The 15,725-nt window shown below is 42.8% G+C and overlaps 1 protein-coding gene across 3 annotated transcripts in view; it reads left to right on the top strand.

Moving 5' to 3' along the window:
• The window catches only part of RIPOR2 (RHO family interacting cell polarization regulator 2), a 213,246-nt gene that overhangs the window by 89,228 nt on the left and 108,293 nt on the right, over positions 1 to 15,725 (top strand). The window contains exon 1 of one of the 3 annotated variants that reach the window (XM_055570793.1): positions 13,331 to 13,564. The exons of the other annotated variants lie outside the window; for them this stretch is intronic. Within the exon in view, the coding sequence (XP_055426768.1) occupies positions 13,504 to 13,564 (61 nt within the window). The 5' untranslated portion in view covers positions 13,331 to 13,503. Of the gene's footprint in view, positions 1 to 13,330; positions 13,565 to 15,725 lie in introns of those variants that run through there. 3 annotated transcript variants of the gene reach the window in all.

The following is a 15,725-nucleotide window of genomic DNA, read 5'->3' as shown; positions in this document are numbered from 1 at the left end:
TCAGAGTCTTTTCCAATGAGTCGGCTATTTGCATCAGATGGCCAAATTATTGGAGCTTCAGCTTCAGCATTGGTCCTTCCAAAGTATATTCAGGATTGATTTCCTTTAGGATGGACTGGTTTGATCTCCTTGCTATCCAAGGGACTCTCAAGAGTCTTCTCCAACACCACAGTTCAAAAACATCAATTCTTCAACGCTCAGTCTTCTTTATGGTCCAACTCTCACATATATACATGACTACTGGAAAAACCATGGCTTTGATTATACAGACTTTGTCAGCAAAGTGTTTCTCTGCTTTTTAATACACTGTCTAGGTTTTTCATTGCTTTTCTTCCAAGGAGCAAGTGTCTTTAAATTTTATGGCTGCAGTTGCCATCTGCAGTGATTTTGGAGCCCAAGAAAATAAAGTCTGTCACGATTTCCATTGTTTTCCCCATCTATTTGCCATGAAGTGATGAGACCACATACAATGATCTTAGTTTTTTGAATGTTGAGTTTTAAGCCAGCTTTTTCACTCTCCTCTTTCACTTTCATCAAGAGGCTCTTTAGTTCCTCTTCGATTTCTGCCATTAGGATGGTGTCATCTGCATATCTGAGGTTACTGATATTTCTCCTGGCAGTCCTAATTCCAGCTTGTGATTCATCCAGCCCAGCATTTCACATGACGTACTCTACATATATGTTAAATAAATAGGCTGACAATATACAGCCTTGACGTACTCCTTTCCCAATTTGGAACCAGTCCGTTGTTCCACGTCCAGTTCTGTTGCTTCTTGACCTGCATACAGGTTTCTCAGGAGGCACATAAGGTGATCTGGTATTCCCATCTCTTTAAGAATCGTCCACAGTTTGTTGTGATCCACACAGTCAAAGGCTTTAAATAGTCCATGAAAAAGAGTTAGAAAATGGGAACTTTGTCCCTCCTGCACAGGACTGAACTCTTTTTCAGTAGACAGGATGCATTGATTGTCTTTCCTTTTACCAGGCTTTGTTTTCACTGATCCTCTTAATTGTGATTTACACTTCAAAACAAAACACTAAAGGAGGAAGGAGCCTGCTAAGAAACAAAGGAGGAGTCGTGATTTTTTTCGTCCGTGATTCTCTATTTTCTCCATCCAAATGGTTCAATTCATTTAGGTCTTTCTGGGAGGCTTCAGCAGGTCTGAAGCTCATCTAAGGTGAGTCCGGAACCTGGGAATCAGTTTCAGTGTGCCGAGGGCTTATCCAGGGCCTGCTTCTGCCCTGCAGTGTTCATATAGCACCCAGAGCCAGATTTCTGAAATTCAGGAGGGCTGACATTTCAAATCAAGGAGTGTTTTGGGTATCCTCCCACAGAACCTTAAAAAAAAAAAAAAGGATACAATCTGGAGGTACTTTCCTACCCAAAGAAAAATATTCTTCCCTTAGCGTCATGCTTCCTTTTCTTTCCCCTTCCTTCCTTCCTTCCTTCCTTCCTTCAGTGTTGTTTTTGAAAGAACTCTTTCCCCAGATTGTTTTTCTGTCCTCTGTATAATCAGGGGTCACGGAGACATATCTATTAAAGGGAAGCCACACTGGGAAGAGTTTTCAAACACATTTAGCCAAAATCAGAATACAGAAAGTCCCAGATTTCAGCTCCTTACTTTTGTTGCTATCCCGGAGGAGAAGAAATTCTGAAGCTAAAAAGAAACCAGTCAGGAGAGGATGAATGGGTCATAGCCCACAAAAACAATACATGCAAATGAATGGAGCTCCCGGGCCCTCCCTCTGCAGATGCCCAGACACCATGCGCTCCAGATTCCATAGCTTTCCTGGGTCCTCGACGCCTGCTCTACTTATGGCAGGAGTTGCACCAGCATCTTTAACAGTCTAGAAAACCCAAAGTACATTTCAGAAAACTGTATACCTTCATATATCTAAAAGATGTTATTAGTTTTAAACATACAAATGTAATGACATCATTTGTAACTGTATACGTGATATACAGCCACGTAATTTAGATGATCGTTAACATATTAGACTTCTTATTTTTTTTAACACCAAAAACGTTTTGTATTGGTATATAGCTGATTAGACTTTTTAAAAAAGAATCTCTAGTTTAAGGTCATTAGTATCTTAGCTCAGTATATAAGTCAGGCAGGTAGGATAAATCAATATTCTAGAAGGACTCTTTTTAAATTATTGTTTATTTATTTATGGCAGTGCTGGGTCTTCGATGCTGCCCCAGGGCTTTTCTCTAGTTGCAGTGCACAGGCTTCTCACGGCACTGGCTTCTCTTGTTGCGGAGCACAGGTTTTAGAGTGCGGGCTGGGTAGTTGTGTGCACAGGCTTAGTTGTTCCGCTGCATATGGGATCTTCCCGGACCAGAGATCAAACTCATGTCCCCTTCATTGACAAGTGTCTTATCAACTGCGCCACCACAGAAGTCCCAGAAGTATACTTATCTCATGAAAATCTATCGGGAAACCAATGGCACATTTTATTAGAAATGTTAGATACATCCCAGAAGGTGCTGCTGTTCCTACCACACAACAAAGGCCTACTTCAGCCCAAGTTTGGGACAATTTCCCTTCTTAAAAATGTAATTATTTTTATACTTGAAATTCTTTTCTGATAATTCTATCACATTTCTCTGTTAGAAAAACTATGTGTATACATATTTTCTTTTTTATTGAGGAACAATTGATATATGATGATGTGTTAATTTCAGGTATATAACATAGTCGACACTTATAGACATTGTGAGATGATCATGATAAATCTAGTTATCATCTGTCACCATTATATGTTATTATGATAATACTGAATGCATTTCCTATTCTGTATATTACATCCCCATGACTTATTTATTTTTATAACTGGAAGTGTGTGCCTCTTAATCCCCTTCACCTATTTTGCCCATTCCCCCCACTCCAACTGCCCACCTCTGGCAATCACTAGTTTGTTCCCTGTATCTATGAGTCTGTTTCTGTTTTAGTTTTGTTTGTTCATTTGTTTTGTTCTTTAGATTCCATATAAGTGAAATTTAGATTTCATTTAAGTGAAATCATACAGTATTTGTCTTTCTCTGCTTGACTTGTTTCACTTAACATACTACACCCTCTAGGCTCATTCATGTTCTTGAAAATTGCAAGATTTCATTCTTTTTATGGCTGAGTAGTATTCTATTTGGGGAAGGCAATGGCAACCCACTCCAGTACTCTTGCCTGGAGAATCCCATGGACAGAGGAGCCTGGTAGGCTGCAGTCCATAGGGTCACAAAGAGTCGGACGTGACTGAGCAATTTCACTTTCACTTTTCACTTTAATGCATTGGAGAAGGAAATGGCAACCCACTCCAGTGTTCTTGCCTGGAGAATCCCAGGGACGGAGGAGCCTGGTGGGCTGCCGTCTATGGGGTCGCACAGAGTAGGCATGACTGAAGCAACTTGGCGGCAGCAGCAACAGTATTCCATTGTGTATATAAACCACATGTTCTTTATCCATTTGTCCACTGATGGTACTAAAGCTGTTCCCATATCTCAACTATTATAAATAGCACCGCAATGAACATGCAGGTACATATATGTTTTTTGAGTTAATGTTTTTGTTTTCTTCAGATAATCTGTATCTTCTTGTTGATATTTTCCATTGTGAGACTTTCTTCCCATGTTTAATTTCCTTTAGTTCTTTAAATGCATTTTAAATAGATGATTGAAAGTCTTTGTCCTAGTAAGTCTAATACTGAGCTTCTTTAGGGACAGTTTCTATTGATAGGTTTTATATTGTTTTGTGTGGATGGCTCATAATTTCTCATTTCTTTGCATGTCTCAATTTTTTGTTGAAAACTGGACAATTTAATTAGTATTATTTGGGAACTCTGGAAATCAGATTCTCCCCTTTCCCTAGGATTTAAAAAATATTTATATTTGTGTATTTGGTGCACCAGGTCTTAGTTGCAGTATGTGGGTTCTAGTCCCCTGACCAGGGCTTGGACCTGGGCTTTCTTCATTAGGAGAGCAGAGTCTTAGCCACTAGAGAAGTCCCCTAAGGGTTTTATTGTTGTTTAATGACTTTTCTGAACTAGTTCTGTAAAGTCTGTATTCTTTGTTATTTGAAAGAATAACACTGAAATCTCTGCTTAGTTACTTGGCAGTCAGCTAATGTTGGACAGAGATTTTTTTAAATGCTTGAAACCAATTTAGTCTTAGCTTTTCCCAGGTCACTCTGTGTGTAAGCTGCGACATACTCTCAAACTCTCACCTTATAACGTTGCCTTAACATTTCCTTCCTGCTTCTTAAGAGCCTCAAGATAAGACAGGGGTGACTGTTTATGGCCTTTGAAGATCTTTTCTTAGCATGTGCACAGCCTGGTCATGTATTCAGCCCTACACATGTTTGGTCTTCTGGATTCCCAGGAACACGTCAGAGCTTTTCAAGTCCCCTCTAGCTATTTCTTTCCTCAGCTTTTTTTTTTTCCTTAAGATTTTGGTTCACCTACTGTTTTCCCACAGTTCTTTCCACCACCCTGGGCTGCTTAATTATTCCCCAGTTGTCTCTGATTGCTTTCAACAAACAGACCCAGGAAAGAAGCTGTTCACTCTGGGCAAATCTGAGTCAAATTAAATAAAGACAGTCTTGTAAATGGGGTCTTCCAGGGACCCAATAGACAAGTCAAATCATGACAATTTTCTGAGGAAAGGGGCTTTAAAGAAGCTCGAAGCCCATTCCCTAACCACTCCAATGACTGCCAGTCTGCTGGTTTTCACTGTACTGTAGGCTCTTGGTTTTCAAGGCTACAACAGAGCTGGGGAAGGCAAATCATCCAGAATTTCATTCAGCCTGTCCTTTAGACTTTCCCAGCACCTGTAGTAAGCAACCTTGAGTGTGGCTCCTACAGTTGAGAGATACCCTTAAAACTGAGAAAGGGGAACAGGAAGACTTTGAAGCCTCTGGGAGGAATGTCACCCAACAAGGTGGGTATACTCTCTTGCAACATGAAAATAGAAATATTGTTAAAATCACGTTTCTTTAGTCCCAGCTCCTTATCCACGCCATCCTGCAGTTAGGCACATTTTATGTGCATTTTTACAGTCAAAGTTACCCACAGATAAGATTATTTCTGGCTCTGTGGGTTTTTTCACCTTCTTTTTCTTTCTTGATTCCAAACTCTCCTCAGAGTTTCAATTCCTCTCTCATACTTTGTTCTCCTTTCTGTTTCTAAGATGCCTAATTATTTCAGATTCCTCCCTGCTCTGAAGTTTTTGTACCTGAAAATTAAATATTTCGAAATACTTTCTGGAGGAGTGGGAAATTCTCCAGAAATGGGTGCAGAGAGAAGATTGTGAAGCTCATCCTGTATTGATATGAAAGCTCACATTGGATGATGACATTTTCCCATCAGTGTGACTTCCTCCTTTAAGCACTTCACATAAGGTCATTTTTTTCTAAAACAGCAAATCATGCAGAAATGTTTAGTAAATAGCCAATCATTATAACTTAACTTCTTATACTACAAAATAGTATCTTATAACATGTTGATTTTCACATGTTCAACACAACACACACATAATCATTTATGCATTTACTTAAATGTTTCCCACTGTGCCTAAAATATAGTAGATGTTTATTATCAATTTTTCAAATAGATAAATGGATGAATGAATTAATGAATGAAGGAGTAAATGAATGAACACAGAAATGGGCAAGTAGAGTGTCTCAAAGCAAGGACAAGACCTTGATATTTGCATACCTGATACTGCTGCTGCTGCTGCTAAGTCGCTTCAGTCGTGTCCGACTCTGTGCGACCCCATAGACGGCAGCCCACTAGGCTCTTCTGTCCCTGGGATTCTCCAGGCAAGAACACTGGAGTGGGTTGCCATTTCCTTCTCCAATGCATGAAAGCGAAAAATGAAAGGGAAGTCGCTCAGTAGTGTCCGACTCTCAGCGACCCCATGGACTGCAGCCTACCAGGCTCCCCTGTCCATGGGGTTTTCCAGGCAAGAGTACTGGAGTGGGGTACCATTGCCTTCTCCGTAAATACCAATTGCTCAGAGTACAAAAGCTTTGCCATATTCCAAGTTCTGTTGTTAAACTTAGCCCACGATTGAAGTTTCTCAGTCGTGTCCGACTCTTTGCGACCCCATGGACTATAGCCCACCAGGCTCCTCCATCCATGGGATTTTCTAGGCCAGAATACTGGAATGGGTTGCCATTTCCTTCTCCAGGTAATCTTCCCGAACCCAGGTCTCTTGCTTTGCGGGCAGACGCTTTACGGTCTGAGCCACCAGGGAATCCCAGGCTGTCACAAATCAGACTTGATTAAAATAGTTGGCTCACAGGATTCACACTATGAAAGTAAGCTTCATCCTCACTTTCGTTCTCTTCCTCAAATCCAATTATCAGAGCTGTTTGCCTCAGTCACTGAAATGCAAGTTCCTTTGGTTGTTGTTCCAGACTCACCTCTCACTGTTTAGTCAAAGCCACTCTCTATAACCTACACCTCAGTAAATTGACCAGCCCTGAACACCGAGTTTCCCAAGCCTCAGTCTTTTTTTCCAGGATGGATTTGAAGGGGATCAGAATATATTGCTCCAAAATATGTCCCATTAGCATGAGGATTATTTCTGCATATGTGTGAGTTAGGTTGCTTCAGTCATGTCCAACTCTTTGTGACTCTATGGACTGTAGCCTGCCAGGCTCCTCTGTCCATGGAATTCTCCAGGCAAGAATACTGGAGTGGGTTGCCATGCCATCCTTCAGGGGATCTTCCCAACTCAGAGATCAAACACAGGTTTCCTGCATTGTAGGCCGATTCTCTACCATCTGAGCCACCAAGGAAGCCCCAACACCACCTGGGAAACCCTAAAAAAAGTATTTTTAGCTGAAGGCAATTCAGAAATAGCAGACACAGAAAGCAGAACTTTCTCCCATTCTGCCTAAAAACAGGGCATAAATTTCCCTTTGTAAAGGTGTTCCCCTCTTGTATAGCAGGAAAAGGAAAACAACTCTTCATTAACTGAAGGTCACTTTTATCACCAGAGATGAGATGAGCCTGCATAGCATATCTTATTAAGCAATCCACGGGTAAAGAATCTGCCTGCAATGCAGGAGACACAGGAGATGCCAGTTCGATCTCTGGGTAGGAAAGATCCCCTGGAGGAGGAAATAGCAACCCACTCTAGTGTTCTTGCCTGAGAAATCCTATAGACAGAGGAGCCTGGTGGGCTATAGTCCAAAGGGTTGTAAAGAGTTGGACACAACTGAGCAACTAATCATGCACACACACATATCTATCATGCATTTCCTAGTTTCTTTCTCACAGTTCACCTCCACTAGGAGCTCCAACCTCCTTGCCTTCCTTTGTCTGGTCTTCCTTCTTCTAGTTGCTTCTCCACAACTTATCACTCTTTGTTAAATTAGTATACAGCCCCCAAATCTAACCACTTCTATGGGATTTTAAGATTTTTCTTATGAATTCCCCAGGTATTATACAAATATTAATAAAATCTGTATGCCTCTTCTCCTGTTAATATGTTTTTGTCAGTTTAGCTATTATATATATTTTTTATTTTGCCATTTTTGTCATTTATATAAGTAGATTCATATTTATATTTTTATGAGGCTTTCTTGGTCAACATGATGTTTTTGAAATGGATACATATGGCTGCACGCATCTGTAGGCCATTCATTCATTTTCCTCCATACCCAACACACCATGCATATACACCTTCTCTCTCTAAGGTGAGCATGAACTTTGGGAACAAGGAGCATGTTTTCTAACACAGTGCTCTGAAGGCATTCTCAGTGGCATCTGTGGCCTGTTCTTTGAGATTGTTATCTGTCTTTTTCAAATGTCTGGACTGGAGAAGAAAAGATTGAGGAGACTGTCCAAAGGGCTATTAAGATTTTGTAGCGAACATGGTGGCTACTCACTTTCCATCCCCATTGAGGCCTCAGCCAGAGGAATGGCCCTAAGCCGCCCTGTGAGAGATTACAACTGGGCATGTGTGGTGTGCCTTGTGCTATGTCACTTCCTTTACATGAATTAGCCTTTGTAATCCTCAAAACAAGCCAAATGAGGAAGTGTGTTAGCTTGCTAGGGCTGCCATGACAAAGCTCCCCAAGCTGGGTGGCTTACATAACCGAAATTTATTGTTTCATAGTTTTGGAGGCTAGAAGTCTGAGATCAAGGTGTCATCAGGGCTGGTTCCTTCTGAGGGAGGCAGGGAGATCCTGTTCCATAGCTTCTGGTGGTTGGCTGGCAGTCTTTGGCATTCCTTGACGTCTAGATCTCTACCTCCATCTTCACATGGTGTTCTCTCTGTGTGCCTGTCTGTGTCTAAATCCCCCCTTTTTATAAGAACAGGTGGATTTGCGGGGGACATCCAATTCAAGTATTACCTCATCTTCACCAGTTAGATCTGCAATTATCCTATTTTCAAATAAGGTCACATTCTGAGGTACTGGGGTTAAGAACTTCAACATATGGATTTTGGTTGTGGGTGGGAGGTGAGGACACAGTTAAACGCATAACAAGGAGATATTATTTTCTCCATCTGAAGATGAGGAGATAGGCTAAGAGAGATTATGCTCAACTTGCTGAAGTAGAATGGCTGGGGACCCCAGGGTTGCTATGGTAACCTGGTGGTTCTGAGGTGGGAGAAAATGGAGGTGATGCAGATCCCCAAGAGCCACACGGATGCCTTGGTGACCCAGATCATTGTCAGTCACTCCATAAAGCTGTTTAGACGAGAAGCAATGGAATGAGCTTTAGAGTTAGTCCAGTCTGCCACTCACTTAGCTATGTGCTCTTAGGAAAGTTATTTAAGCTTTCCTAAGCTTACAGATGAAGCAGATTGCAATACAGATTGCTTCATCTGTAAAACGAGAAAATAGCATCCACCTTGTGAGGTTGTGCAGATTAAAGGACATAGGACAAAGGGTGAAAAATGTAGTGATCATCAAAACTGAAACCTGTCCTCTCATCCCAGCCACAATAAATGGAGCTCTGGTTTACATGCAGATTTCCTACAGTTTGGGACCATTTTTTTGGTTATAGTTTAAAAAAATACACACACACAACATAAATTTACCCTCTTAACAACTTTTAAGTCCACATTTTAAGTCTACAATATGCACACCGTTGTGCAACAGATCTCTAGAACTTTTTCATCTTGCATGACTGAAACTATATCCATTGAACAACTTCCCATTTTCCTCTCCCCCCAGCCCCTGGCAACTACCATTTTGCTTGCTGTTCTATGAATTTGACTCCTTTAGGTGCATTGAATAAGGGGAACCATACAGTACTGGTATTTTTGTGACTGGCTTATTTCATTTAGCAAAATGTCCTCAAGGTTCATCCATTTTATATCCTATAACAGGATTTCCTTCTTTTTTAAGGCTGAATAATATTCCATTGTATGTATATGCCACATTTTCATAATCCATTCATCCATGAATGGACATTTAGATTACTTTCGTATCTTGGCTATTGTGAATAGTGCTGCAATGAACATGGCAATACAAGCATCAATTTAAGATCTCGCTTTCAAATTTGGCGAGGAGGGGGCAAGGGGGGAGGGGGGAGCGGGGGAGGGGGAGCAGGGGGAGGGGTGCGGCAGAGTGTATGCCCAGGATTGGGCTTGCTGAATCATATGGTAATTCTATTTTTTAATTTTTTGAGGAACCCCCGTACTGTATTCCATAGTGACTTCATCTTCCAGTTCAAGCCCATTAATATACTTTAGGTAATTAATCACAATCCTTGACCAGAAAAGTCATTTGAATGGGAATTGGGGTAAGGGATGTGGTGGAAAGGTTAGAAAGAAAGGGAGAAGAGGTGATCTAGAGAAAGACTTCAGCTCCAGCTATTTGCCTCTCAGGGTATTTCTCAAGGTGGGAGGGGCACTGTTGGCATTTAGAGCTGGACAGGCCTTCCTCTCAAGCCACTATCCCGTGCATTGCAGAAAGGTTACCAAGACATTAAATATCAGCCATACCCCTAGACATTGTGCATCCCCAAACACTCACTATTTCCAAACTAACCCCAAGGATTGTACCAGCCCCGGTTGAGCTCAGTTAGAGGTTCGTACAGGCCCCAGGCTACATATTCTCTTTGAAAACCCTATGGCAGCCAGCACGGAGGGGATGCCCACTGCTGGTGCTCAAAGGATATGGAGCAATGGGAACTGTCTTTAGCAACTCTTTAGTGATGGGGATCCAAAATGGTACAGCTACTTTGGAAGACAATTTGGCAGTTTCATACAAAACTTAACATACTTTTACCATAGTGCTATGCTATGCTAAGTTGTGTCTGACTCTTTGCACCCCTACGGAGCCTGCCAGGCTCCTCAGTCCATGGGATTCTCCAGGCAAGAATACTGGAGTGGGTTGCCATTTCCTTCTCCAAGGGCTCTTCCTGACCTAGGTATCAAACTCACGTCTCATGTCTCCTGCATAGGCAGGCGGGTTCTTTACCACTAGCGCCACCTGGGAAGCCACTTTTACCATACAATAAGTAATCCCACTCCTTTTTATGCACTCAAAGGAGTTGAAAATTTATGTCCACACAGAAACCTGCACATAGATATTTATATCAGCTTTGTTCATAATTACCTAAAATTGGAAGCAACCAAGGTATCCTTCTGTAGGTGAATAGATAAATAAGCTGTGTTACATCAACAATGGAATATTATTCAGTCTTAAGAAAGGAGGGATTCCCTAGTAGCTCAGCTGGAAAAGAATCTGCCTGCAATGCAGAAGACTCCAGTTCAACTCCTGGGTCAAGAAGATCCACTGGAGAAGGGATAGGCTACCCGCTCTAGTATTCTTGGGCTTCCCTGGTGGCTCAACTGATAAAGAATCCACCTATAATGCTGGAGACCTGGGTTCGATCTCTGGGTTAGGAAAATCCCTTGGAGAAGGGAACAGCTACCTACTCCAGTATTCTGGCCTGGAGAATTCCATGGACTGTATAGTCCATGGGGTCGAAAAGAGTTGGACAAGACTAAGCAACTTTCACTTTCACTTTCAAGAAGAAACGAGCTATCAAGCCGTGAGAAGACAAGGAGGAAACTTCAATGCATACTACTATGACAAACATAGTGTATTAAAAAGCAGAGACATCATTTTGCCAACAAAGGTCCATACAGTCAAAGCTATGGTTTTTCCAGTAATCTGTACAGATGTGAGAGTTGGACCATAAAGAAGGCTGAGTGCCAAAGAATTGATGCTTTCATATTGTGGTGCTGGAGAAGACTCTTGAGAGTCCCTTAGACAGCAAGGAGATCAAACCAGTCAATCCTAAAGGTAATCAACCCTGAATATTTATCGGAAGGACTGATGCTGAGCTCCAATACTTTGGTCACCTGATGTGAAGAGCAGACGCATTGGAAAAGACCCTGATGCTGGGAAAGACTGAGGGCAAGATGAGAAGAGGGGGTCAGAGAATGAGATGATTGGATGGCATCAGCGACTCAATGGACATGAGTTTGAGCAAACTCAGGGATATAGTGTAGGACAGGGAAGCCTGTTGTGCTGCAGTTCATGGGGTCACAAAGAGTCAGACACGACTTAGCGACTGAACAACAACAACTAGGTGAAAGAAGCCAGTTTGAAAAGTCTGCATTTTGTATGATCCCAGCTATGACATTCTGGAACAGGCAGAACTATGGAGCCAGTAAAAAGATCAATGGTTGCCAGGGGTTGTGGTAGGGAGGGATAAATAGGCAAAGCAAGAGGATTTTTAGGGCAGAAAAACTACTTTGTATGAGACTATAATGGTGGATACATATCATTATCTATTTGTCCAAGCCCATAGTGTATATGCTGCTGCTACCGCTGCTAAGTCGCTTCAGTCGTGTTCGACTCTGTGAGATCCCATGGACTGCGGCCTACCAGGCTCCTCCATTCATGGGATTTTCCAGGCAAGAGTACTGGAGTGGGTTGCCATTGCCTTCTCCTCATAGTGTATATACAACACCAAGAATGAACCCTGCTGCTGCTGCTAAGTCACTTCAGTCATGTCCAACTCTGTGCGACCCCATAGACGGTGGCAGCCCACCAGGCTCCTCTGTCCCTGGGATTCTCCAGGCAAGAACACTGGAGTAGGTTGCCATTTCCTTCTCCAAAGCATGAAAGTGAAAAGTGAAAGTGAAGTTGCTCAGTCGTGTCCGACTCTTTGTGACCCCATGGACTGCAGCCTACCAGGTTCCTCCATCCATGGGATTTTCCAGGCAAGGGTACTGGAGTGGGGTGCCAGTGCCTTCTCCAAAGAATGAACCTTGGGCTCTTGTAAAGCTTGGACTCTGGATGATAATGATGTATCAGTGTAGGTTCATCAGTTGTAACAAACATACCACTCTGGGAGGGAGGGGGAGATGGGGAGTGATGGAGGTGGGGTGAGGTTTGATAATGGGGGGGGGGAGCTATGTATGGAGGGAAGCAGGGGATTACGGGAAATTGCTATTACTTCCTCTCAATTTTGCTATGAACCTAAAACTGCTCTAGAAAACAAAGTCTGTTAATATATGTGTACATATTTTTAAAACCCTACTCAGTAAACAGAATTGCTAGAAGTAAACACCTTGGGCCAATAACTGCCCACGATCGTCTCTATTTGCATTTTCCGAGCTTCTGACACCTGAGGGGAGAGGGCTGAGAAACCCCTAGTGAAGTTGCAGTTCACTCAGATTTGTGTTTGAACAGCAGTATAGAATTTAGCACACTTTGGGTGTTTCCATATGGTGATGCCAACCACTGGTACTCACGTGACAGCTCAGTGGTTACTCCTCATTCTGGGAGGAACTGCCTTCTGAGTTACATTTTCTACTTTCTGCTTTAGTGGTAAGTCTGAAGTATCAGACTGAGTCAGTATTATTAAATGGAAGTTTTTTGATCCAAACGATTTACCAAAGATGATCTGAGTCAGTAAGAGTCTACATGTGCATTAAATTTGGTGTAAGTTTTGAAAAGTTTCTAATCCTCAAATGCAAAGGGTTTGTTACAAAAAAAGAAAAATGCGACTATTACTGAGTAAAAGAAAAGCTCTGTCCCTCCAAACGCCTGCCTGGGTCTAACAGAGAGGCTTGCTGTCCTTCCAGATAAATTGTCACTGAAGCAAAACTGAGAGAGGAGAAATGTGAACCCCCTCTCTTTCAACACTACCCATTGTGTTCAAATTCACAAGTTGGAAACTTAAACGCCTACCTTCCTCTTTAAGAAAATATGAAAGTTGTTGCTAGAAAATAGAATTCATTGCCCTCGGACTTGAAGTGTTATCTGCATCCCCCTTCCCAAAAAAAAAGAGAGAGAGAGAGAGAGAAAATTCTTTCTTGTCAGTGGTGAAAATCACCCCACCTGGAATGCACTCTTCAAAAGGTTCTCGAAGCCTATTCATATGAATGAAGCTGCTTTCTCAAGGGCAGAGGCGGAAGCTGCCCTCTTGGGGCGCTTAGGCAACCTGGGGAAGGGAAACCGCCTCTGGGGCCAGTGAGGCTGCAGGGGCTACGTGCCGGCTGCAACGCTGACTGCCATCTCCAAGATGCAGTACCTGGACCCCGAGGAGCTGCTGATGGATGAAGAGGATGATGTTTTTGGTGAAGGTAAACATGTCTTTCTGGCAGGAGCCTTTCTGATCGACTTTGCTTAGCTCTGACACTGTTGGAAACTTTGAACTGACTTGGGTAAGGAACTGGAGGACTCTGACAGCATCCCGGATGGGATGACACCCCAGGAGTGCAGTGCAAAACTGGGGACAAAGGAATTTAATGGGTCTCCCAAATGCTTTTTTTTTTTTAAACTGACAAAAGGTTCAGTTTAGGGTAGAAAATAGTGCTGATATCCCTTTGTCCCTCTTCTATGCTCTCTTGTCTAACACCTTAAGAGAAGGAAGTCTGTCTCCCTGCTCAGCACACAGCAGGAGTGGTTGGACTAATGGACCAGGGAATGTTCTCCACGGTGCCATGCTGCTTAGCTCTGCACCACCCGAGGCTCCCTCTGTTCTCTCTCTACCTTTGGATCTTTCCCTCTCTCGATCTTCCTGGCACCCTGGCACCCCAGATCTCTCTGTTGCCTCTCCCTTTTCCTCTCCTTCTAGGCTGGGAGGTGGCAGCCTTACTAGCTTCTGATACCCACTGCACTGCCTGGGTTTCCCTAGGTAGACCTATGTGGTGGAATTTGACATTAAAGTTTGCAAATTGAAATGGCTAACCTTGTAATCTACAGATTCCTTGTTCAAATGCTGCTTATAAGATTGGGCTGCAGGCAAGAGCTTTTCAAGAATCTGGAACTGTCAAATTAATGGTTATCTGGATTCAGGGACCTCATAAATTCATTTTTATTCACAAGAACCATATCTGGTATTACCCTATCAAGTAATTTTTTAAAGGAGCTCTGGTAAAATTTTTTGCAGTTACCCAAGTAATTGAAGTTTATTGACGACAAATGAAAGAGTATAGCACAGTAATCTAATCATCTAGGATGCAACCATTATTGATGTCTGTCTTTACATTACTTTGTTGTAGCCTCAGAAATATTTAAAACCATATATTTTTTTTTAATCACGATTTAAGACAGCTTAAAGAATATCTCCCCGAACTTCCTTGCTGTTTGCCACATTCTCGGACTGTTGCTTTACTTGGATGACAGATAGAGCCACTCTGACTTGAAGCTTGCTCTTAGGCTCCATTCCTCAGCTTTCACTTCCACTTAACAGATGTTTTCTCTGTGTATACATACTAAGATATTTACCCCCTTCAGGAATTAGAACATGTTTACAACTAGGAAGATAAGCCTAAATGGGACAATTTGGTAGTTATCTACCCAGCCTTCAAAACACCAGGCCACAATTTCTCCTTTGGCTCAAAGGGAGACGGTAAAGCATCTGCCTACAATGCGGACCCGGGTTTGACCCCCGGGTTCGATCCCCTGGTTCGATTCCCAGGGGATCCCTGGGAAGATTCCCCTGGAGAAGGCAATGGCAACCCACTCCAGTAGTCTTGCCTGGAAAATACCATGGACGGAGGAGCCTGGTAGGCTGCAGTCCATGGGGTCGCAAAGAGTCAGACACGACGGAGCGACTTCACTACTACTACTACGGTGCTAAAGAGCGCCACCTATAGACAGATGCAACCACCGCACTGTAAATTACTATGGCCACCTGATGCGACGAACTGACTCATTTGAAAAGATCCTGATGCTGGGAAAGATTGAAAGCGGGAGGAGAAGCGGACGACAGAGGATGAGATGGTTGGGTGTCATCACCAACTCAATGGACATGAGCTTACTCCTGGAGTAAGCTCCGGGAGTTGCTGATGGACAGGGAAGCCTGGCATGCTGCAGTCCATGGGGTTGCAAAGAGTCAGACATGACTGAGTGACTGAACTGAACTGATAGATTAAGTGGATTCTCTCTGAAGGGCTTCCCAGGGGGCACAGTGGTAAAGAATCTGCCTACCAATATAGGAGAGGCAAGACACACACGTTCGATCCCTGAGTTGGGAAGAGCCTCTGGAGTAGGAAATGGCAACCAATTCCAGTATTCTTGCCTGAAAAATTCCATGAACAGAGGAGCCTGGCAGGCTATAGTCCATGGAGTCACAAAGAGTCAGACACAACTGAGCATGTGAGCACTCTGAAAATTAAGACCTCAAGGAAGCAGGAGTTGAGGGGCCTGTAAGACCTTTCTCCTGAGCAGTCATGATTATCAAGGTGATGATTTCAACCTCAACAGGCACAGTAAAGAGTGAAGTTGGGAGTCAGACAA

This window comes from Bubalus kerabau, chromosome 3, assembly GCF_029407905.1.
Source record: "Bubalus kerabau isolate K-KA32 ecotype Philippines breed swamp buffalo chromosome 3, PCC_UOA_SB_1v2, whole genome shotgun sequence".
NCBI lineage: Eukaryota > Metazoa > Chordata > Mammalia > Artiodactyla > Bovidae > Bubalus > Bubalus kerabau.
Note: the sequence above shows the minus strand (reverse complement) of the source record. Positions and strands in the feature narration are given on the sequence as shown.